Source organism: Juglans microcarpa x Juglans regia, chromosome 3D (assembly GCF_004785595.1).
Source record: "Juglans microcarpa x Juglans regia isolate MS1-56 chromosome 3D, Jm3101_v1.0, whole genome shotgun sequence".
NCBI classification, from domain to species: Eukaryota; Viridiplantae; Streptophyta; class Magnoliopsida; order Fagales; family Juglandaceae; genus Juglans; species Juglans microcarpa x Juglans regia.
Window position 1 is genome coordinate 27,083,874 of NC_054598.1, and position 26,647 is coordinate 27,110,520.

Sequence of the window (26,647 nt, forward strand, 5' to 3'; positions counted from 1 at the left end):
AATTAGTTTTCAAGAAAACAAAGGGTTTTTTGGTGTTTGCTTGTCATGTAAAATTAAACATTTTTTTGAAAACGAATTTTGTTGTTTGGTGCATATACTAGTCTTTTACGTAGAGAAAAATATTACTTGAACCGACAAAGGTTATCAATAAAAGTGATAGATTGAATTTTTTTATTTATTTTTATTATTTTTTATTTAAGGATTAAGGAAGTGACTATTAGTGAATTAGTATTTTTTTTATTTTTTCAAAATGTCTAAAGATATATAAAAAATGATTGAAAAAAAAAGTACATTTACACTTATCGATCAAATTTCATCGGTTCATCCTCGGTCTCACTAGGATTACCCTTACGTAAATGTAATTTTATATGTGATATACGTAATATTCATGCGCCAACTTTTACTTCTATATATTAATAAATGGGGTTAAAATTTAAATACGAAATTAGTCCATGTAATTTCTCTTAAATTCAAATTGCTATTTGTGTACTTTAATTAATTGAATTTTAATTTTTACTCTATATATGCATTTGTTTTTAAGATTGATCTAATTAGTCATTGATCTGTTAGAAATTAAACTATTAACTATATTGATATGATAACCCATATGACATGCCACGTGCCGTAAAATTAAAAAACCTTAAAATTTATGTAAAAATTTAAAACATTAAAAAATTATAAAAAGAAAAATAATACTTAGAAACAAAAAATAAAAAATGTAAAAAAAAATGAAAACTTCTAGAAATTAAAATATATAGAATAAAAACATTTAAGAATTAAACAATAAAAAAAATAAAAAATAAAAGATAAAAAAGAAGAAGAAGGAGGAAATGAAGGATAGGAAGATCAAGAGGAGGAAATAAATAGGAGAGATAGGAAATCAAGTTGAGGAATACCGGATTTTTGGTTAACGCGCGTGCAGACAAGATAAATAATTATACAGCTAAAAAAACATTTTTAAAAAAATAAATAAAGAATGTAACTAAAGAGAAAATAAACAATTCAACAAATTGTGCTATCAATTAAAACGCATAAATATAACTCGTAATTTATTCTTTATGTGGAACGTTAATTTATTCTCTAGATCAACACGAGTTTGTTTAAACGATCTCGAGTTTGAGAGAGACGGGTATTCTTACTGTTTTAGAAAAACTCTAAACCCAGGCATACGAGGGGAAGGCCCCGCAAACGGCATCCTACATGGAGTCAAACGCACCGTTTTAGAGTAAATAAAACGGTGCGTTTAGTTAAAGCTGAAATTGTGTAAATACCTCAACAAAACGGTGCGTTTCACATTTTCACTAAAAATTGGTTTCTCTCCCCTCTCTCTCTCTCCCCTGCTCTCTCTGTACGACTCCCATTCCCAACCATAACCCTAAAGCGACAGACCATTTCTCCTATATACTGGAGGATTTTGCTTGAGTACTCAGATTAGTTCTTCAATTCTCTCCTTCGGTAATGAAGTCTTGTGCTTCTAGAGGTGCAATCCTGGGTCATTAATCCTACCAATGTAGCTTTGCTCCAACTTCCATATTACCTGTTTTTAGTATTCGGTTCGTGATAGTGGCTTTGGTTTTTAAATTATTCTCAGTTAATATTAACTTGTAGATTTATGAAGTTTCTTGAATTTCTCGAATTTCAATAGTTATTTATTAAATTTTTTGGGTATTTTGAATGTTTGTTCTACTTGATCTTGATTTATTTTCTCGTCGTTCTTGAAGGTGTTTCTGGTTTGATGACTTCGAAATGTTTGGAATCTCAGCAGATCTGTAGATTCTACTTTGGAAGATTTGTGGATTCAACATGTTCACCTAAAGAAATGACTTATCTACTTAAATTCTCAGTTGGACATGTTTTGGTTGTCCGTGTAGAAGATTTTTTTTTTTTTTAAATATTCTTTTGCACTTATATTTTAATATATTGTAGTTTCTTCTTGAATGTTAGTTGTCATGCTCTTATAATATTTGCAGTTTCTTGCAATGTTATGGTTGAGAAGACAAATAAGTTTTGGAATCTGGGAGGAAAGATGCTACGCCGAGGAAGATAACTGAGAAGATATTTATGAGATCTGAGAGAGAGGATGCACGAGATCTGACGCTGCGTTTTCTACTTTTTCGGATGAAGCTCAAATGAACGATGGTGTCTTCTTGCCGCTGCATTTTCTTCTTCTTTGAAGCTTGAATGAACGGAATGATGAAAAAGTCTATTTGCAGACGTGGATTATTCTTCTTCCTGCTGTTTTTTTTTTTAATATAATCGCCGATGCCATGTCAGTGGCGTTCGCATACAGGCACAAGTCTGTGCCTATATGTAGCAGTACTATTCTTTTTATTAGTGAAAACCCAAAGCCCTCTCTCTCTTGTAAGTTCGTGATTTTTATATTTCACTTAAAATAAATAGAATTCACTTAATATAAAACCTATGGTATTATACAATTTTAATCATTTCATATTATATTAAAAAGTAAAATCATCAAAATACTACATGAGCGTATTGCTTTTCTAGTCATATAGAAACTATCCATTTTCACTTGAAAATCGAGAGGATCCTTGTACTTGTAGGTCTTATCTATTCATCTTAACACCTCTTCCCCTTTCCCTTGCCAGCTCTTGTTTCCATTATAAGGGTGTACACCCAGATATGGAATTCGGATTTGGCTATATCAGGATCAACATCCAGGTCTATAATGCGGTTTGGATATCCGTCTTGATTAAGTTGGTTATATCCTAGCTGGATACTTAGTTATAAAAATTCAATTATACGATTACTCAAGTGGTAACCGGATATCCAGATTTGCCAAATAATAAAGTTTTAAAGATAAGGACTACAAACACACAAAGCGACATCATTTTATTTATAGGTCACTTTTTTTAAAGAATATAAAACATGGCTACAGGTACCTGGCATTAATATAGAACCCACATTATATAACTGTACCTCTATTTGAATTGAGGCGGGTACGAAATCCGGATTACTGCTTAGATAAACTTGATTTTTGAATTCCAGACTGGAACAAAAAAACAACCCTGATGGACAAGCCTATTCAATTATGTTCTAACTTTTATGTTGATTCCCAATTTGTTTTTTTTTCAATGTGAGTAAAAAAGGTTCAATCTATAGCTAGGATTGAGTAAAAATCTAAAATTCCGACCCCATTCTAACTCTTACAAAATGAAGTTGGAATTGAATTATTTTTTAGTTTTCAGTTGGAGTCAAAGGTGTCCCCGAACCGACTCCAACTCTGACTTTAAGCTCTAACTCCGACTTTGATTCCAACTTTACCATCCGAATCCAAATCCGATATTGTACATATGTGTAAAATATGTATTTAACTATGTATTGATCATATATACTAGTATGGTTATACATTTATATAACAGTTCCTCTTTGGGCAGGTATATCCTATAGAAGGGGTTTATCGGAGACCAATAAGAATGACACCTTAGCTAAAAACATCATGTAAATCTAAATCTGACCGCACCATAACAAGGGCAAAATAGCAAATTAAAGAAATCCACCCCCCCATCCAGCGCCCAATTCTCTTTCTTCTTCCCCCACATTCTCTGCTCCTCTCTCTATTAAATTATAAGTCAAAATTTAGTTCACAAGTGTACAAATTAGTCTGTTAGTCAGTCATATTAGTTAGCTAGTCTGTTAGTTTGGTATGATAATTAGCTATCAATGTATGTGTATAAATAGAGGTCTAATTCATGTAAAAAGATATCAATGAATACGATGCAAATTCTTCATTTTCTTTTCAATATTTTTCTCTCTACTTTCTTGCAACTCTTTTCTTCATATTCTGATATTGTATCAAAGAAATAAACTCTGATTTTTTTCCTCTTTTTTTTTTTTTCTAATATGAGTTCTTTCTCACCTGCAAACACTTCTGAGTCCACACCTTCAAACACTTCAAACACTTCTATGTCCAATAATTCTATGCTTGAGGATTTTTCCAATCCCTATTTTCTATATCATGGAGAAAGCCCTGGTTCGATTTTGGTCTCTCAACCTTTGAATGGTGAGAACTATTATACGTGGAGCAGATCAATGTTGACTGCTCTCAATGCCAAGAACAAGAAGGGGTTCGTGGATGGAACGTTCTCTCGACCTCAAAATCAATCTGATCCATTGTTTATTCTGTGGTATTGTTGCAACAACATGGTTCTTTCATGGATTCTTAATTCTCTTACAAGAGAAATGCTGCTAGTGTCATCAACACTTCAATTGCTGAAGAAGTCTGGAGGAATCTGAAAACAAGATTCACTCAAGGTAATAGTCCTAGCCTATTTCAACTCAAGAAAGATCTTGCTTCATTATTTCAAGATCAATCTTTAGTAAGTTCCTACTACACGAAATTGAAAGCTGTATGGGATGAGTTTTCCATTGTGAAACCAATTCCTAGTTGTTCTTGTAATCCGGGCTGTTCTTGTGGAGCTTTAAAGACAGTAATTGACCAACATAAAAAAGAATATGTTGTTCAATTTTTGATGGGTCTAAATGACTCTTTTACACACATTCGAGGGGAAATTCTCTTAATGGATCCAATGCCATCCATTGACAGAGTTTTATCCCTTACTTTACAAGAAAAGATGCAAAGAAAAGTGGTGGGATCATCTTTGATGACTGAAACTGCTGTTTTGTTCAGCAAGAATGTTAATGTTCCTGGCACAATGATCAAGAATTATCGGAAGCAACGTCCTAAGCCAGTTTGTACTCATTGTGGTCTTATTGGGCATACAGTTGATAGATGCTACAAGTTACACAGATATCCACCTGGGTATCGTCAGAATCCAAGAACCAAAACACCTTCTGTACATAAAGTTTCATTATCTTCCACTGGTTTTGATGAAGCATCCATGGCTTCAGATTCAACTCCTCATTTCCCTTTCACCAAAGAACAATATCAACAACTTCTTTTCTTTCTTCAACCTTCCTCACAAACAACTCAGCCTACAACAAAGAATGCTATGAGCAACTAACCTTGTGTTTCAAACTCTTTGAGTCTATCAAGTATGATTAATTCACCTGATTTTGTTTCTAAGCCATCAAATTCCTGGATAATTGATAATGGTGCTACTGATCATATGGTCAGTTCTATTTTGCATCTCACTATAATTACCTCTATTATAAACACTTCAATAAAGTTACCAAATGGAACATGTGTCCCTGTCACACACGTTGGAATTGTAAAACTTTCAGATTCATTAGTTCTTCATAATGTTTTATATGTTCCATCATTTTCTTTTAATCTCATCTCAGTCAAAAGGCTCACAAAAAATTCTTGTTGTTTTTTGTTTCTTTCTCATTCTTGTTTCATACAAGACCTACACTCATGGAAGACGATTGGAATGGCTAAACAAGTAGCTGGGTTATATTTGTTGCAAGCATCTATTATGGATTCTAGTGTATTTTCTGCTGTAAATTTTTCTTCCTTTGATCTTTGGCATTTTAGACTAGGCCATCCCTCTCTCAATAAGATTCAAACAATACAAAAGTTGCTGCCTGATATACATACTCCTACAAATTTCAATTGTAATATCTGTCCATTGGCAAAACATAAAAGATTGACATTCAATACTAGTCATTCCATCAGAAATAAAATCTTTGACTTGATAATTGTGACATTTGGGGTCCCTTCTCTGTTGAGTTAATCACTGGTTTTAAATATTTTCTTACAATTGTGGATGATCATTCACGTTGTACTTGGGTATATCTAATGAAAAATAAATCTGATACTCGCTCTCTAATTTAGTCATTTTTTAAACTCATAGAGACACAATTTGATATTCATATGAAAACCATAAGGACTGATAGAGGGGCTGAGTTTGATATGCCAGATTTTTATTCTTCTAAAGGAGCCCTACATCAACAAACATGTGTTGCTACACCTCAACAAAATGGTGTAGTTGAGCATAAACACCAACATCTCTTGAATGTGGTAAGATCTTTTAGATTCCATGCAAATTTACCACTTGTTCTCACAGCAGCCTACTTAATCAATAGAACACCCTCTCCTCTACTATCTAATAAAACATCATATGAGGTATTATTCTCCAAACAATTAAATTATTCTCATCTTAAAGTATTTGGTTGTCTATGTTTTGCATCAACCTTATCTCATAATTGTTCTAAATTTGCACTTAGAGCTTATCCTTATGTTTTGTTTGGATATCCATATGGCACCAAGGGATACAAGCTCTATGATTTATAAACAAATGCCATCTTTTTATCTAGAGATGTCATTTTTTAAGAATTTGTTTTTCCATTCAAAACTGGACATAATCTTTCCACTCAGTCAGTAGTCATACCAGTTCCTCAAAAAGACGATCTTATTCCTATTGATACATTCACATCTCCTACAAATCAGATTTTTCAAGATATTCTTTCCAATTCCATGAATGAACCCACAAATGATACAGTTCAAAATCACATACCAGTTCCAATTGTTTCTCAGCAAAATTCAGTAACTCCACAGCCTAAAATTAGAAAATCCACTAGAGTTCACAAAAATCCTTCATATCTTGCAGATTATCATTGTAACCTAGCTAATGCTGCAAAGGCCACTTCATCTTCTGATTCTTTGAGTAAAGGTTCTATCTCAGGTATTCAATATCCAATCTTCCTTTTATCATATTCTAATATTTCTTCTGCTCATAAAGCATTTACACTCTCCATTTCTTCTCAAAAAGAACCAACATCTTTTAGACAAGCCATTCAACATACTCAGTGGTGTGATTCCATGGCTGATGAAATTAAAGCCTTGGAAGATAATAAAACTTGGACTATAACTCACTTACCTCCCAATGAGCAAGCTGTTGGATGTAAGTGGGTTGACAAGATCAAATATAAATCAGATGGTTCTGTGGAAAGATACAAAGCTCGATTAGTTGCTAAGGGCTATACACAACAAGAAGGATTTGACTACTTGGAAACATTGTCACCAGTTGCCAAGTTTGTCACTGTACGGGTTCTCTTAGCCATAGTTGCATCCAAAAACTGGTCTTTGCATCAACTGGATGTCAACAATGCATTTTTGCATGGAGACTTAGAAGAAGAGGTGTACATGTCTTTACCTCCTAGATTTTACTGTCATTCGAAGGGATCATCTGCTCAGAGGGAGTTTGTACCTTCTTCTCAAGCTAATTCCACTAGCTCTCAATTTGTGTGTAGACTGAATAAGTCTTTATATGGCCTCAAGCAGGCATCAAGACAGTGATTCTCAAAGTTTTCATCTACTTTGATAGCTCATGGTTTTATCCAATATTCAGCTGATCATACTTTGTTCTCTCGGCAGAAAAATAATTCATTCATTGCATTACTGGTTTATGTAGATGATATAATCATCACCAGTAATGATGATGTTGTTGTAGATGATTTAAAGAGATTTCTGCATTCCCAATTTAAGCTCAAAGACCTTGGGCCTTTGAAATACTTTTTTGGTCTTGAGATTGCTCGTTCCACAAAAGGCATTACAGTTTCACAAAGAAAGTATGCTCTTGAAATGTTGTCTGATTCAGATTATTTGGCATGTAAACCAGCCTCATTTCCTATGGTCCAGAATTTGAGATTATCCAAAACAGAAGGAAAGCCACTTCCAAATCCACTTTGTTACAGGAGATTAGTGGGTAGACTTCTCTACTTAACCATTACAAGGCCTGATTTATCATTTTCTGTTCAAATATTAAGTCAGTATGTTGCAAATCCCACTGAAGTTCATTTGGCAGCTGATCATCGTGTCCTGAGATACATCAAAAGTAATCTTGGCCAAGGCTTATTCTTCCCATTAACAAATGATCTACAACTAAAGGCATTCTGTGATGCAGATTGGGCTGCATCCAGAGATACTAGAAAATCTATTACTGATTTTTGTGTATTTCGTGGAAATCCAATAAGCAAAATACAGTGTCTAGGCCTATAGCAGAGGCTAAATACCATGCTATGGCAACAATAACATGTGAAATTACTTGGCTGCAACACTTGTTGAAAGACTTATTTGCACCACAGTCCAAACCAGCTGTGCTTTTTTGTGATAATCAGGCTGCCATGCACATAGCAGCCAACTCAATTTTTCATGAACGTACAAAACATATAGATATAGATTGTCATATTGTTAGAGAAAAACTATTGGCAGGAACTATGAAGACACTACATGTTTCCTCAATTAGGCAGCTAGCAGATATTTTGACTAAGCCTCTTGGCTACAATCTCTTCTCTAATATTCTTTCCAAGATGGGTGTTATTAACATTTACACTCCATCTTGAGGGGGAGTATTAAACTATAAGTCAAAATTCAATTCATACGTGTACAAATCAATCTGTTAGTCAGTTATGTTAGTTAGCTAGTCTGTTAGTCTGGTATGATAATTAGCTATCAATGTATATGTATAAATAGAGGTCTGATTCATGTAAAAAGATATCAATGAATACGATGCAAATTCTTTATTTTCTCTCAAATATTTTTCTCTCTGCTTTCCTGCAACTCCTTTCTTCATATTTTGATACTCTCTCTCTCTCTTAAACATTTCTTCTTAATAATGAACTGCCTATGCATTAGGTCCCCCTTGTTTATTTCCTCTCTTTTTATTTTTTATCAGCAAAAACCCAGAAATATCGCATCGATCGATAAAACATCTCAAAAGCCAGTTCATTGAGAGACCTAAATATCCAGATCCAACACAACCTAGCTAAAATGATATAAATAAACAAGAAGAAAAACATAAATTTGTAGCCCAGAAAACTGTTTCACAGAATGGTCACTAAGAAGCTATCAATACTATCATTTTTATTAAACTGATTATTTACCAAACGGTCACCATGATTTTTTGTGTTTCCATGTGCTCATTGTCTGCTCCATTTACAGATGGAAGCATGATCATGTCCACAAAAAATCCATAACAAATAACAGAGCATATAATCTCAACTCAAAGGATTTACAGAACTGAAATGGAATATTTGAAGAAATGTTTCAGAGAGAGAGAGAGGGGCGCAGAGAATGGGGGAAGAAGAAAGAGAATCGGTTGGTGGGGGAAAAGAAATGTTTCCCGGGGGGGTGGGGGATGGGGAAAGAAGAAATCTTTCCTCTGAACTGTATTACACAATAGTTTAGATGTGAGATCTACGCAGTAGGTTATAATTGCAGTCTATTATTTGGAAAACAAGGGGCATACCTCTAATTATTATAAAATAATATATTTATACTATAATATAAATAGACTAATAATAATTTATTATATATAAACATCATAGTATTAGTATCATACATAATCAAATATAGAAATAAGTTATAGATTATTATTAAAATAAGTCTAGTATAATAACTTAATAACGCATAATATTAATTTACTAAAGCATATTAACATACAATTAGACATTAGAAAGTCTAGTATTTAATTAAGTTGGAAATAAGTAAGACACTAGTATAATAATGTATAATACATGTAATTAAATGCTATAGTATGTAATTAAATGCTATAGTATGAGTCTAGTATATAAATAAATTAGACACTAGTATAAAAATAACTAATAAGTACCCTAGTATAATAAGTTAATAATACATAATACTAATTTACTAAATTATAATAACATGTAACTAGACACTAAAAAGAAAAAAAGTTAAACATTAGCAATTGATATGGCATACAAAGCAGTAAGTGAATTTAAACTTGTGATTTTTTTTTTTTTACTTTGTTGCTGGGCTCTTGTTATATTTACTGTTAATATTTTTTTATAATTAAATATTTATGTAAATACTAATGTTGAATGACCATTAACAAGGATATTTTGTTGATCTTATTCAAAGAATTTTGGTTATGTTTTTAGTAACTTTGAAATTTAAAAGTCTATAAAAAAGTCTTGTTTAAAAATATGAAGATGAAAAAAAATTTAAAAATTTCTGTATCCAACTCCACTCCAACAAGCTGGAGTAAACTCGGATTCGAACTCCAACAAAGTTAGAATCGGAGTTGGATCAATAGAATTCTGACTTGGACTGAATCGGTATAGCCGTCCATTCTACCGATGGAAACTATGTCATTCTGCACCTCTCTAGTTGCCGATTGCAGCCGCACTCATCGGTTCTGCTTGAACCGTACACCACCATGGGCATGTATAAACTATACTTACCATTTACCACCATTTTTTTTTTTTTTTTTTTTTTACTTTTGTTCTTTTAACCTCACTTTTTTGCCAAAAGCAAATCACCTTCAAAAGTAACTTCTTTCTTGTCCGGAATGACAATATCGTAACCACGAAATCATATACAGGATCAATAAATAATAATAATAATAATAATAATAATAATAATTCTAAAAACAAACTCTAAAGACTAAACCCTAACACAACTAGGTATATAAAAAGGCCATTGTTTTTAAAAAAATCAAAGTCATAGTATAAAGCAACTAAAAATAACAATTATTTCGTTTATAAAAAGTCTTATTTATTTAAAATACTTATTACAAAATAATTATAACTAAAACTTTAATTTACTAGAATTAAGAAATAAAACAAATTTAAAAATGGTCTCCGACTCCTACGCATTTAGCAGACTAGAGTCGCAGGTTTTGCTCGATAAAGTAGCAAGCGAGTGTCTGTCCGGCGAAGGTTATTTGTTGTTTCACTCGACGTACGAGAATCAAGTAGTGGAGCAAACTAATCTTGAATTGGATTATTTTTGTACGGTTTTATTCTCTTTTTAAGTATTTTTTATCCTCTAAATTCCTTTATGCCTTTGATAGGCATACCATCCCGATTACATTAAAAAAAAAAAAATGGCTTCCATACAAAGGCATTAATCCCCTTGTATATATGCTTTCGCATTGGCTGACAAATCATGAACCGGAAATAGAAACCTAGCTAACCAGAACTAGACATTAAAGCACAGAAATTGAATGATTCAATTGCAACGCCTTAACACATTTTTTATTTCCACTCAAAATATTAATGCATGCCATTATGTCATCTTATCATTCAAATTAGGGGTGGGCAGCAGGAGCTCGCCACCTGCTACCCCGCCCCACATGGAAGATCCCTAACAGGGGCGGGGGGTGGGCTAACCCAAGCGAGGCACCGCCCCGCCCCCCGTTCCGCACCCCTCCCTTATTTAATATAAAAAAATATTTTTAATATTTATACAAATATATTGTATATAAATATATACAATTTGTTAAAAAATTAAAGTTGAATTCAAGTTAATGAATTGTCTTGGCCTCCTAGGCCGAGGCAATCCAAAATGAAACTCTAATGAGTTTATATTCCTTTTGAATGTATAAATTTAAATTTATAATTTAATTTTTTTTAGACTCAAAAAAAAAATTTATAAACCCAATATATCATTAGGTTGAGCGGTAGGTGGGGCGGGGTGCAGTTTCAAATCCAACCCCAATAGTAAGGCGGGGTTGGAAACCCTCCCTCTACATGGTGCAGGGTGGGGGCGGAGATGGGGTGCCCCGCACCATATGGTATGGGTAGCACCCCTAATTTGAGTGCTAATAATATCTCAAGTCATTTGCGAATAATAGTAAAATAATTTGTTAATAATAATAAATTGTTTATAAATAGTAATAAAATAGTATGTGAATATCTTAAAAATAATTATATTATCAAACAGATGCAAAAGTGTTGGGACTGTACTGTTGAAGGGCGGATGCTATGTATGCATATTGGAACATGGGATTAAGTCACTTGAGCTAAACAATTTTGTATAGAAGCCAACCTATTAGCAACAATGCACATGGTGTCATCCTTCCATAAAGAGAAATTAGGAAAAGAAAAACACTGCACATGGCTCATTTCTCTCTCTCTTTTTATTTTTTATTTCTTTCTGGGGAGAGGCCACATGCCGCACTTTGCTTTTTAAGAAGACTAATGGGTGAGTTGTAATCATAACGTAATCTCTTCTCCAAAAGCTTTCGTAGATCACAAGATGACAGATCTCTGTGAAGACATCCAAATTACCGTTGTTCTAACAGCAAAATATCATTTTATTTATTTATTAAAATTTTACTTTTTTAAGAAGAAATTAAACTTGGCTCTTTTTCTTAGGAACACCTAAAGCCATTTTCTTACCAATTAATCACATAAATACTCTCAAATACTAGACATAATAAATATTTAAAAAATCATTTATACAGTCTTAGAGTATTTATATATATTAGACTGAATAAATTATTTGCCTAGATTTACTCAAAACTCATATTTTTCTATTTTAACAAGAACTCATCTTTTCAAAACCTCTCACATCTTTAAAATAGTCTTTCTTTTATATTTATTTATTATTTTTTCTACTCATTTCTTTGTACATCCTTAATTATTTATTTATTTATTTTTTATCTTTGTAGCGGAAGAAGAGTTTTTAACTTCTTTCTTTTCACATTTTCTTAATTATTTAATTATTTGTTGTGGTTGTGTTTTCGACTTTTTATCTGTAACGAGTTTATTTTAAACTATTTATCTTTCTAAATGGTAATGTTATTAAAATAAGTTCTTTCGTATTAATAATATTTTTTGTAAAAAAATATTTTCCCAAATGGTATTTTTAATTGAATTATCTCAATGGTGACATTTTTGCCGAATTTCAACTATATATAACAAATATGAGTATAAAAAAAAGTGTAGATTAATTGGAGGAAGAGTTTGTTTTGTTGGTCAAATAAATATTTGTAAAAAATGATTTAGGGATAAAAAGTTACTCCTTACATTTAGAGAGCCAGTGTTCAAATGTCAAAATTCTTCCAAAAAATAATGAGCAGTAGAGACTTTTTTGTCAAAAGTAAAATACTTTTACAAAATTTTAGACAACGAGCTTCAATCCTCGACCGGATGGAAATGCTCTTAAATGGTGTAAACTGTAAATTCTATGCACTTACTAAAAAAGAAAAAGAGGTATGAGAAATCTATAATCCGTTTATAAAAATCAATTTTGCATGATAGGTCCTACTTTTTCAAAAAAGAAAATATGAGATTTATACACTTTAAAACTATATGAACATTAGTTTTAAATAATTATCAAGAAATTATTATCAAATCTAACTAAGACTGGTACAAGATTATGATATTACAAATTAAATTACTTGCCCCATTTGAATTTAGAGATGAATTGGAATAAAATATTATTTTTTAATATTATTATTATTTTAAAATTTAAAAAAATTAAATTATTTATTATATTTTATATAAGAATTTGAAAAATTTATAATAATGAAAAAGATAAATTGATGTAAATTTTCAATCCAAACCGAGACTTACAATGATTTCTTGCATTCATACCTTGAAAGAGGAGAAAAGACCAAAGATAGGAGAAAACAAAAGATACTAAAATAAATATCAAGAATCAAGATCCTTCAATAGGTTCATAGATTAATATTTTAGTATCTAAACTAACCTAAATATATTAATCAATAATAATGAACATTACATATAAATAATTATTAAATGACAATAGATTCCTAAACTTTGATAATAATTATGTATAACAATCAAGCATGCCATCCAAAAGCAAAGATGCTCGTATATTTACTGCACATATTACCTGTAAAGGTACTTAACCATTTTTCTTTTTTTAAGAAAAAGGCTTCTCAATTACCCAAACCTTCAAATTTCCCCCCTTTTTTGATAGATTCCAACATGGTACCGCAGTGTCCAAAAAACATCACATTTAATGACTTAAAAAGTGTTAAAAAGAAGAACAAATGAAAATGTAATAATAGCCGCAATAAAAAAGTTGTTAAGAATCACCCTTTTCTTTTTGATTTCTAGAGAGATAGAAAGAGAGGAAAAGAAGTCTAATAAAAAAAAAAGGAAAAGAAAAGCCTAAGCAGCTGATGAACAATTTACATGCAATTACAGTCACATTAAACCCACTCTCCACCTTACAACGTCACAACACCAACCACATAATAAACAAAAGATAAGAAAAATTAAAGAAAGTGGATAAAGATAAGGATAAAGTTTAAACAAAAATTAATTAAAAAAGCCATCAATTAGCGGAGAACTAATACGCCTAAAAAATAAAAGAAACTAATTGTCTCTCTCTCTCAATTTGATCCCTGAGGTAGTTCAACACCCAACCGGCTCCACGGCCGGCTTCACCTTCGGCGGCCTTCCTCTCCCTCTAGGAGGCCCATCAGACGGAGCTGCAGCTGAAGCCGCAGCCGTCTTGGCCTTCTTGGGTGGACGGCCACGTGGCCTACCACTCCCGGAGGATGCCTTCTTTGACTTGGGTGCCGGGGCTGGCGAGAACGGGTCCCTCGGCTTCGGCGGACGGCCCCGTGGCCTGGGTGGCGCGACGACGGTTCCGGGTGGGAGCGGCGCCTTGGGCTTTGGCGGGCGGCCTCGTCCACGCTTCGGAGGCGCGTTGGGGTCTGGCTTCATGTAATTGTTCTTGACCAAAACGAGCTGGCCGGCCTGCTTCAGCTTGCTGAGGTGGTGGGAGAGGAGTGTCGAGTGAGCTGCCGGCAGATCCGTGTAAGTTGACTCAATATACCTGGAGATAGCCGACTTGTTCGAGCCGTTCTTGTCGTTGAGACCCTCGATCGCCGCCATAATCATCTGGAAATAAAAAATGAACTCAAAATCATCAAACCCAGCTGAAATCAAACACAAATAACACCCCACCGAAAGCGTTTGCATGGTGAGAAAAAAAAGCTCGAGAAAATGGAAGGGAAACCGTTGGTACCTCGGGGTACTGAGGGATTGAGGGAGCTGGGGGAGGAGGTTGAGCTGGAGGAGGGTTATTATTTTCTTCTGTAGCCATGGAAGAGCTTCGAGAGAGACGGAGAGAGTGTGGGTATATGTGTTAGAGAGAGAGAGGGTACTGTAGGTTTGGTGGGAAGAGAAACGTAAATTGAGTGGCCAAAGGGGTCGGGATTTAAAAGGGTGTTTCATCAGGTTCGGATCGAGGGAAAAGGGCAGGCGATGAGAGCCTTAGTTGGGGGATCGGGCGGCTAGGGATAGTGAGTTCAGATGAGAATCAAACGGCTGAGCCTTCATTGTTATTGAATCACACGGATCGATGAGGTGGACTGGGACTAATTTGGGGTTGTCAAATTCATTGGATGCGAAGTTACGATCAAGCCCCTCATTTTGAATTGTTCCCGAGCGTTACGAATCATTTGAGCGGAGATAACACGGGGTTTAGCATAGAAATATTTTACACGTTGCAGAATACTATTGGTGGGAAGGTAGAAAGTATAGAAGCGGGAAATTGGATTTTAGGAACTGACGTATGGGATATCGACACGACATCAAGTACATGTGTGATTGAGTTCGTTATAATTTTGGTTGTCCGAGATTCAAAGGGCACACACGGAGAGAGCTAAGCATCCGAGTGCGAAAAATGGGACCCACAGATGGGCCAGGAGACAGAAGTGCGGTTTTTTGTGTGTCGGATGTGTACGTGAGCGAATTGCAGAACTCCGAGTTAATAGGATCAAAGGGTTATTTACTGAGAATCTGAATGTTGAGTTGACTTTATATCATGGAGACGTACACCAAAGAAGTACTGCATCACAGCCCAGCCCCGTCCAGTCTAGTCCAGTCCAGCCAGTAGGCAGTAGCTGTGGATCGTAACGAAACAATCGAAATCCGTAAAACATCCCCGCACTGTACTTTCTGTCTTGGTGGTGGCCCTGGTGGTGGGCCCTGTGCCCTCGCCGACCATGTTCGGATTGGGGACATAGAGAAATTTATTTATTTTTAATTTAAATTATCTTTTTATTGTTATAAAATTAAAAAGAAATAGTAAAAGAACTGAAAAATTACAATATAGAAAATAAGCCCTTCAGCTCAATTCTTTTGTGCTACAAATGATCATGAGATACTCTTTTATAGGCATATGATGGGGATGATCACCCATTTAGGTATTGTTTGAATTGTGAGTAGAGATTAAAAAAATTGAGATAAAATTTAAAAGTTGAATAAAATATTATTATAATATTATTATTTTGAAAATTGAAAAAGTTGAATTATTTATTATATTTTGTGTGAAAATTTAAAAAATTTGTAATGATGTGATGATACGAGATGAAATGAAATACTTTCATTATCCAAACAGGGTGGATTCCCCTAAATCCGACTTTGACTCCGACTTTGTCGGAGATCAAATTCAATCTTCGATTTCGACTTGTGTAGGCTCCGATCCGACTCCAACTTGTCGGAGCGGAGTTGGATTTGGGCTATCAGCTTTTAAGTTTTTTTTAGTTTCATATTTAATCCATTTTTAAAAAGGATCTTTTGTAAGCTTTCAAATTTCATTTTTTTCAAAAAAATTAAAAATTGAAAGTTAAAACTAAATCATTCATTACTAATTTACTTCTATACTAATATCTAACTTATTTTGATATTAGATTTATACTATAATGTCTAATTACATGTTATTATACTTTAGTATTACATATTATTTTTAGTGTCTAATTACATGTTATAATACTATATTATTACATGTTATTACATTATACTAGTGTCTAATTTATTTATATACTAGACTTTCTAGTGTATAGTACATGTTATTATATTTTAGTAAATTAATATATCATGTTATTAACTTATTATAGTAGACTTATTTAAATACTAATGATCTATTTGTGTTATTGTATAAGTATATATTATTTTATAATAATTAGCTCATACTAGTATATTATTGAATTCAACTATATAAATTCTAGTCATATAACTATATAATTATACTATTATATATAGATAAATACATATTTTATAAAGTATGTACAATGTCGGAGTCAGATTCAAAGTTAAAGTTGGAGTCAGAGTCGGTCCGGTGACACCTTCGACTTCGACTTTGACTTCAACTAAAAATTAAAAAAAAATCCAACTTTGACTCTGTTTTTTCAGAGTCAGAACGGAGTAGGATTCAGAGTCAAATTGTTGAATTTTGCTCAGCCATAGCATACGATGTGAAAAAATATGAAATGGTAATATAATAATGAATCTATCAACTCCAAGAGTTGATACATAAATGAGTTAGAATTATAAGAAGTGAAATCTGAATAGTTATCAACTAATTTCATGTCTGTATTTCTAACACTTCCTCTTACATGATCATAAACAAAGAACATATCTTGTTAAAAGTTAGCCAACGAAAAGCTCGATAGGAAAAAAAGAGACCAATGGCAAAGAAAAAAAAGTACAATATTCTTATATACCTTGGAATGCTATAAGATTACCTTGTTAAAACCTAGCAAAGGAAGACCTAGTGGAAAAAAGCCTTAGCAAGGAAAAAGAGTACAATCAGTATGATCATTTTCTTACCCTCAAATATATGTAGAGTTTGAATAATTTATAATGAAAGATCAATGAGTTTACGCATTCCAATGTTGTATGTCAACTTCTTAAAGGTTGTAGTTGGTGATGCTTTAATGAATAAATCTGTCAAGTTATCACTTGATCGTATTTGCTTGACATTAATATAACTAATTTTTAGAAATAAAAAAAGAAAAAGAAAAAGAGTACAATCTATATAATCATTTTTCTCTCCTTAAAACGTATGTAGAGTTTCAATAGTTTATGATGAAAGATTATTAAGTTAATGCATTCCAATGTTATATATCAACTTCTTAAAGATTGTAGTTGGTGATGCTTTAGTAAATAAATCTGTCAAATTACTATTTGATCGTATTTGCTTGACATCAATATCACTACTTTTCTGTAGCTCATGCGTATAAAACAATTTTGGTGAAATATACTAAGTCTATCACCTTTAATATAGCCTCCCTTATTTTGTGTGGTACAAGTAACATTATTTTCATATAATGTTTTCAAACTTTCTTTGATTGTGTATAAATCACACTTTTATCGAATGCAATGAATTATTGATATTAACCAAATGCATTCCTAGCTTGCTTAATGAATTACAATAATCCTTAAATGATTGTAAAAGGTAGTAACTAATGTTTGCTTGGTAGATTTCCATGAAATAACAGTATCGCGACAAGTGAATATATAGGTATCTTATTTGTAATCTTTCTTTATGGGGATGATCTGAAAGTGTGTCCATATTGTTGCACCCCAGACCCCCCGTTTGTGGTTTGACGGCAGCCACATAGAACCACAATCAGAATTACAAGTCAATCCCAACACCACATAATTACACATTTCACAACAACAAAGCCCAAGTCAAGATTTCACAATTCCAACAAAAAATATTTCAAGGTAATTAGTACGAGAACCACTTCAGTGCGGGGGTGAACTTTCTAGATGATCGAAGCGTCCCGAGTTCTGTTGCTGGTTGTGGGCATTCTCGTTAGCAAGTGACACGGAGGTGTCTAGGGTGGTGGTGTGGGTGACTCGGGCAGAAGTTGAGACCGTGTGTGCGTGGGTGTGTGTGTTGCTAAATAGTGGAACAGAGAGCAACAGAGAGGGATATATAGAGGCCACGAGAGAAGTAAAAAGAGAGCATAAAAAGATAAAGGGTGCGAGGGACAGCAAAGAGCACAAGAGAGGGGCAGCGGAGATTGGATGGCCAATGGCCTAGAACTTTCAGGGAGGTATCAAGTGGCGGAGATAGCGGGGGAAAAATAGAGGGTGCGCGTAAGGGGGAGTGTGGGGTAGACAGAGTCAGAACGACGGATAGGGAGGGGCATGGTGGGGGGTGGCGGCGGCTGAGGCTAGGGTTTCGAGTCCAAAGCTTTGGGCTTCAGGACTGAGAAAGGGAGGAAGAACAAAGGCAGATCACGGAGGCAGAGAGGTGGTCAACACTTACCCTGTGCATGTGGGTGATGATGGCGACAGCAGAGTGGTGTTGGACGTGGGCGGTAGCGGCACACGGTAGCAACGAAACAAATGGTGAGATGAGGGAAGACCGAGATGGCAGCAGAGTGAAAGTAAGAAGTCGAGAAGGGAGAGGATGGCTAACTGGTGCGGTGGATTACGGTGGCAGCTTGACGGAGGGGCTGGACAGCGCAGCTTGCATGTATTTTTAGCAATGTTATAGATTTACTTTGCTTCTTGCTGAGTATGAATCACGTTTTTAACTATGTTTAAGCCTTCATTTTTATGTGTTAAACTAGTAGAGATTAGTGTATTTTTAGCCTTTTTTTTCAAGCTAATTTCCAAAGTAAATAACCAAATATTTCATTCAAACTAGTAAGTTTTCTCTTAGAATTTTCTGGTTTATCAAGAAATATCCTTGCTGTTTTATGCTATGTTTACACAAAAAATGATGTTTCTTTTCAATTTCTTCAACACTAGTGTCCTTTGTTTATAAAGTTGGGATTATGGTTAAATGAAGGGAGTTTAAAGCAATATTACAACCAAGTTGCTGGCTGTACAAGTTAGTGCAGAAATTTTCTGCTATGCATCTGTTTTGGGTTCAAACCAGCCCATTTTCATCTCTATTTTCCATTTCATCTTTCACTCAACTAAACTTATTTGTATGATAAAATACTGAAAAACGAGGGCCAAAACCAGCAATCAAGTAAGATTTAGTTCTTCACATATTTTGGTTGCAACAAGGTTACCAAAAGCTGTCAAATATCCATTTTGGTGAAATTTTCCAGATTTTGATACTTTTTGGTTCCCTTCAATTTCCAAGAAAATTCCTGTCATCTATACATTCTTAATCCATGATTTTCATATATCTTTCATGTAGAAAACTCAGTAGCCCTTGCTGGATCGCAAACATGTTAATGAATTTCTCTAGAATGCTTGAAATGAAGAGTTAAATGGCTTGACTTAGTATGGGAGTATAACATGAAATTGTTGTACTTTAAAGAAATGGACAGTGAGAAGGAAGGAGTAAAGTTGGATTGACTTGGTTTCATGTTGAGCTTATTTGATATGGAAGGGAGTTGAAACGATAGAGATTGTGTCTTGTAGTTGACTATCTCTAAGTGAAGAGGAAGTGAAGGAAAATGCTTTTCACTTCTTGGATTTAAGTAAACAACTGGCTAAGAGAATGGTTAGTAAAGCTTAGTATGAAGTGGGTATTGATATGTTCATTCCATTTCATTGAATAGGATTTTTTGAAGTGCAAAAAGAAACAAAGGTTGAGCTTGGAGGTAAGTAGCTATGACCATGCTTCTTACACAATATTTTCTTCTACTAAATGCTCTCTTTTCTTCAAATGCTTTTTGGTAATGAAAAAGTAAATTTATATAATGTATAAGTCTTCTTGGTAGCCCATGTTAAGCATCCTATTAGTTATAAATGTGTGTATAAGTATGATGTAAAGCATTCACATTTAAGGTTGAGATCATGAGATTTATCATGTACATGTTTTCTTTAAAACTAGTGATTTTCTTAATATAAGTTATAGCATGAAATGCATTCTTTTATGAAAAAAAAAAAAATGCATACTACATTTGACTAAGAAAGATAATGAAAATATTATGAAAGCAAAAAATGAAAGAGGAAGGAAATGAAGGTTTTATGTATGAAAATCCGTAAGGGCTAACGACGGAATAATGATGGTACCAAAGAAAATGGCAAATTGCAATGCTGGATCGATTTCACTTATAACACACCCAGTGACGCCATCCTAACTAAGGGATTCCCAACCCGCAGCCAAGGGTGGAATCGGGTCCAAAAAACCGCTAACCCTAACATAAAGGGCGTAATAGTGTGTACTGGCCAAAGGAAAGTGAAAACTAACTCAGAATGTTTAATTGAAATGTTTTGAACTTGTATGACTTTTTCAAAAGAAATCAATAACTAATATATGATATTTTAACTGTATGGTGTATTGCTTACTGAGTATTAGACTCACTTTTATATTTAATATTTTAACCGTTTAGGCAATGACGAAGATGAGGCTGCAGAGTAAGACACTATTCTGGAAGGAGAGACGGATGCTTAGTAGTAGCCTTGGGTTGGGTCTCTGAATGAAGTTTAGTTTTTGGTTGATTTTGTGAAACTGTTTGGTCTATGTATTTTGAGAAGGAAAGCATTTTGTAAACTTGGTAGATGTTCCTACCATGAAAGTAGTTATGGTTTTTAATATGTAGCTAATGGGATAGTCTTATATTTTGACAAACATGTTATTTTGAGTCTTGAAGTTATAAAAGAAAAATGAGAAAGTCCCTTTTGTAAATTGTTATATTATTTACGTATAGACAAAAAAAAAGTAGGAAGAAATGTAGCAGCTCGTTCCATCTCTAGGGAGGGGTTGTTACAAAGATTCTCCAATAATTATAGCAACCTTTTATGCTTCGGCGTATTTTGAATAAGAGCCGTCTACCTGTGGTGGCCATTTTAGAACCTTTTCTTAATTCTAATAAATGCAGTAGATGGGCAAGGTGGATGCACTTGCCATGTTTTGCTAATAATGTAGATGTGGGGGGTAAAATATGGATTTTTTGGGCGGAGGAAATTCAATTTGAATTACTTTCTATGTTAGATCAAGCCATTTCTGGCTGGTTTTCACTTGGGAGTTGTCGTGTTTTGTCAACTTTTGTATATGCCAGTTGCTTTTGTGTAAAAAGATTGGAGTTATGGGATTTTCTCATATTGCAAATCCACAGGGATTGCCATGGTACATTGGAGGGGATTTTAATATTATTTGTAATGATGGTGAAAAAATTGGTGGATTGTTGCAAGCATCTTGAGCTAAGGTTGATTTTAATGGCTGTATTCATGATTGTGCTTTGGTTGATCTTCTTTTTAAAGGCAATCGTTTATCTTGGTGTAATAGCCAACTTGGAGGTAGAAGAATTTGGGCTCGCCTAGATAGTCTTGGTGAATTTGCCTTTTATGAACCGTTTTGGTAATGTTAAGCTGATGTATTTGCCAAGAACTTCTTCTGATCATGCTCCGATGTTGCTTAATTTAAATAGAGATAGAGAGGTCATTGCTCAGCCTTTCCGTTTTTTACATATGTGAGGGTCTCATGAAGGTTTTCTTCCCTTAGTTCAGTAGATTTGGGAGGCTAATGTTGATGGTTGTGCCATGTTTTGTAACAACAGGAAGTTAGAAAAATTAAAAGGCGAACTGAAGCAATGGAATCAAGCAATTTTTGGCCATGTGGAAGTCGAAATTAAAAGGTTGGAGGATTGGATCATATGACTGGAAGAATAGGTGAGTAGAGATTTTTCAGTGCAGTTTGAAAATGAATTGATGCAGTGTAAACGGGATCATTTGACTTGGGTAAAACGGGAGGAAATCTTGGCTTGTCAAAAATTCAGGATTAAATGGCTCTCAGAAGGGGACTCTAATACGAAGTATTTTCATGCTTCTATGAGAGTAAAGAAAAAAAAATAGAAAGATTGATCGTATGACTCTGGATGATGGTAGACTTTTGTAGTCATCAGATGAAGTACATGATGGTGCGATGATGTTTTTCTAGCAGCTCTTTCTAGCATAGACACAAATATTTTTGATTCGGCGTTAGAGTTGCTTGAGCTGGTAGTGTCTTTAGAAGAGAATGAGTCCTTGTGTGCAGTGCCGACATTGAAGGAGGTCAAAAGACCTCTTTGGTCTATTCCTGTGGACAACAGCCTAGGTCCTGATGTTTTCCCAACTAGTTTCTTTATTATAGCTTGGGATATTGTTAAAGAAGATCTTTTGGAGATGGCGAGAGATGTTTTTGAAGGACAGCCTATTTCTACATTCTTTGGTGCTACAAATTTGGTTCTAATTCCTAAGGTCAACGAGCCTTTGGGATTTGGACAATTTCGGCCTATTAGGTTTTGTTCGGTTGTGTATAAAATCATGACGAAGATTATAGTTTCTCGGTTGGCTCCTATTCTTGAGAAAATTATTTCTCTAGAGCAGTCAACATTTATTCGGGGTAGGAGTATTTTTTATAATATCTCCTTAGCGCAAGAATTGATTCAAGGAATTAACAAGAAGGTGCGAGGTGGAAATGTCATGTTAAAGATTGATATGGCTAAGGCTTATGATCGTGTTAATTAGAGGTACCTCTTGGAAGTGTTACGTAGATTGTGTTTCTCTGATAATTGGAGAAATATGGTTTATAATGCTATTTCCTCTCCTTTTTATTCGGTGATGTTAAATGGTTGTTCAAAAGGATTTTTTCTAGCATCTCATGGACTTCGACAAGGTGATCCTTTAAAATCTTATTTATTTATTTTATCTCAAGAGGTTCTTTCCCTTATGCTTCTTGTGCAGTTCAATTTGGGTCTTATAAAGCCTTTTCATCCTGACAGAGGTACTATTGTCTCTCATTTATTGTATGCAGATGATATTCTGATTTTTTTCAAATGGAGGTAAGGCATCAATCAGGAATCTCATGGACACATTGCATAGATATGATGGAATTTCTGGTCAGCTACTTAGTCCGCAAAAGTCTTTGGCGTTTTTATCTTCTTTGATTTCCACGGCTTGCAAGAATGATATTAAAAGGATTTCTGGTTTTGAGGAAGGATCATGGCCTTGTACTTATTTGGGAGTCCCTCTTTATGTGCGGCGATTGAAGATTTCTATGTTTGATTTTTTGCTGACTAGAATTCAGAAAAAAATTAGTAGGATGGAAGAGCAAATTCTTGTCCTTTAGGGGAAAAATTATTCTTATTAAGCATGTTTTGAATAGCATGTCAATTCATATGCTATCAGTATTGAGTTTAACAAAGGCTGTTTTCTTGGCTCTAAAGAAAATATATTTTTCTTTAGGGTTCATTGGTGGAAATCAAGAAGCGGAAATGGATTTCATGGAAGGCAATTTGTAAACCGGTTGAGGATGGGGTTTTGGGCATTCGGGATATTCTTGAAGTTCAAGATTCTTTGCTTATGAAGTTTGCTTGGAAGTTGATGAATGGAGACTCTATGTGGGTGGATTTCTTTCGGAAAAAAATATGTTAGAAATGAACATATTTACAAGATTATGTTGTTGAAGAAAGGTACCCGTTTTTTGGAAGGGAATTATGTCTCTTATGCCTAGAGTGTTATGGAATTCTAAATGGATTGTTCGGGAAGGCCAAATTAATTTTTGGATGGACAATTGGTTGGGGGAGGGTCCTTTGATTGCTTCTATCCCAGTAATTGGAAGGAGTGACTTATTGCTGAGTAATGTTTTTGATCAAAGAGGACCGAAGGTTGTTGTGGTTCAAGAGTTGGTGCCACATGATACTTGGAGAAAAATTTGTGACTCAGGAATCCAAATTAAACAAGGTCAAGATGTGTGTGTTTGGACACATTCTATTGATGGTACCTTCAGTACCCGATTAGCTTGGAAAATTATTAGACAATGTGGGCAAAATTGTGATTGGAAGAAGTGGCTATGGCAGAAGGAGTTGCCGAAGAAAGTTTCTTTTTTCTATTGGCGAGCTAGAGAAGAGTTATTCCAGTTGATGATATTGTAAGAAAATTGGGAATTCCACTAGCATCAAAGTGTCAATGTTGTGTAAGGCCTCAAGTGGAATCTCTTAATCATATGTTATGTGAAGGGGATGGTACTCAATTGATTTGGAATTTTTTTGCAAAGTGTTGTCATATAATTCAGTTGATACGAAGTTGGGAAGGTATAGTTAATTTTTGGTGGCGGCATGCTTCATTGAATTCTCAAGTTGGTTGGGTTCGTGGTGTTATTCCAAGTTTGATTTCCTGGGCATTATGGAGAGCATTATGGAAGGTATGATTTTTAGTGTTGATAATGTCATACTTAATGTTATTTTTTTAATTAGAGATGCTACTTCTCAATTAAAAAATTTTCGATATGGGTTCTAATGATCGGTTGGTGTTGGAGGATATTAATATTCTGATTGCTCCTATTGTTGGTAAAAGGCCAACTTTTATTTATTGGAAGAAACCGGATAGGGGAAAGGTGAAATTGAATGTTGATGGTGGATCTTGTGGTAACCCGGGAGAGTCAGGAGGGGGGGTATCATAAGAAAATCTTCAGGAACAATGATAGTAGGTTTTGCACATCATTATAGAAAAGCGACGAATAATATTGTAGAATCTAAAGCATTACTTGATGGACTTTGCTTATATCAAAGGTTGAGATTAAGGGACATTTTAGTGGAATTCGATTAAGGCATTATCATTGGTTGGTTTGATTTAGGAATTTGTTGTTATTGGTTTTTATGGGATTATTGGGAAGAAATCAAAGAGATTGCTCAAGAGATTAATGCTTGCTTTTGTCATATTTTTCAGGAAGCTAACATGGTGGCGGATCATTGGGCAAAAGAGGGAACTCAAGGCGTGAATTTAGTATTTTATGGATCCGAGGACTTGCATGGATACATATGTGGACTTATTCGCATGGATATTTGGGTTTGCCTTATATTAGATTGAGATGATTATTTTATTTTTATGTAGCAAAGATGTTTGTAGAGTTCTTTTTGGTCTTCGAATTTTTTTGTCACCTGGGTTTGGTATTTTATGTTTTATCTTGTAAACTCCTAGGTGATTTGTGATGTTACCACGGTCTCTCATCCACCAGAAGTGAGATTCTCTAATAAACTTGGGCGAAGGTCACTATTGGACATGTGGCTATCCTCACTTAAAAAAAAAAACCTTCTATGCTTAATCCATCATACTTAAATCATCTCACCCATGTTCCCTAATCTTGATACTTTGCTGAAATATTCAAATTATTTGAAAAATATTGTGAGATAAAGGGTAAGTTATCGACAACTCAGTAAGCATAGAACATATACTAGTATGTAAACATGAATATTTGCAGAGTTCAGAATGCAGAACAAAACAATTTTATTTTCAGAATGTAAAACCTAAACATTTTATCAAAAATTTCAAAGCGAAAATTCAAAAATATTCTTATTCAAAAGTATCATTTGGCATAGCATAACTGAGTATCATCATCATTATCATATCAGAGCATCATATCATAACAAATGACATGTTTAACTTTGTGGTAGGGTTGTGGATCTGCTGATAGCCAAGCATAACATAAATCACTCTATCACCAAATGATGTGTACTAAAACAGAGGCCACTACTATAACCCATGGTAGGGCCGTATACCACTATTATCGCCCATGGCAGGATTGTATACCACTATTATTGCTCGTGGCAGGGCTGTATAACACTATTATCACCTTAACGGAATAGAATAGAAACATAATCAAATATGCCAAAAGTTTTTTGGATGCCACATCATATCAAAACAAAGTAGTGTATAGACTTAGATCATTTTCACGTAATCAAAACTAGATTCAGAGCATCTTCACTTAATCATGCAAAAATTTTTAGATTTCTTATTCGCTTTTTTTACTTAGTTCAAAATCAACATGTCAAAATAAGCTCATGTCTACACCAGTCATGACAAAAATACTTTTTTCTTATATGGATTCCATGAGTGATGCAGATAAAATGACCGAAGTTGTTTTCAAGTTTTCTTTTTATAACAAAACATGCATATTTTTTATAGAATCAAATTCAGCCCATTTGTTTTATGCAAAGTATAGTATAGGAATCCCGCTTACTTGGACTCTTAATTCTTTAAATTTTCTCACAACGGTACCAAAGAAATATCGATATTCACCAATAAAATAGTCATGAGTAACTCCGTAAATCTTCAATTCAACACATAGTTCGTAATTAACACCAGAGTTATACAAAATCTATATTTCCTATTGTCTAAAAATCCTTGAAACCCTAAAATATCATCACTCCCCACAATACTTTGATTGTCATAAAATTTCTTCAAATGATCATGTGATTAAACTCTAAAATACCTCCAACTTACAACATCTAATTTCTAATAGTTTCATAATTAATAA

The 26,647-nt window shown here is 34.1% G+C and overlaps 1 protein-coding gene and 1 long non-coding RNA gene across 2 annotated transcripts; one reads left to right on the forward strand and one right to left on the reverse strand.

The window, feature by feature from the left end:
• Window positions 1-13,724: 13,724 nt before the first annotated feature.
• LOC121253891 (HMG-Y-related protein A-like) lies at window positions 13,725-14,870 on the reverse strand. The gene is made up of 2 exons (XM_041153820.1): window positions 14,675-14,870; window positions 13,725-14,547 (listed from the first exon to the last, which is right to left on the reverse strand). Exons 1-2 carry the CDS (start codon window positions 14,750-14,752, stop codon window positions 14,056-14,058), a joined length of 570 nt encoding a protein of 189 aa, XP_041009754.1. The 5' UTR covers window positions 14,753-14,870; the 3' UTR covers window positions 13,725-14,055.
• Window positions 14,871-19,688: 4,818 nt separating this feature from the next.
• LOC121253893 lies at window positions 19,689-21,026 on the forward strand. The gene is made up of 2 exons (XR_005938520.1): window positions 19,689-20,009; window positions 20,745-21,026. It is a non-coding gene; the product is annotated as an uncharacterized LOC121253893 (long non-coding RNA).
• The last annotated feature ends 5,621 nt before the right edge of the window (window positions 21,027-26,647 follow it).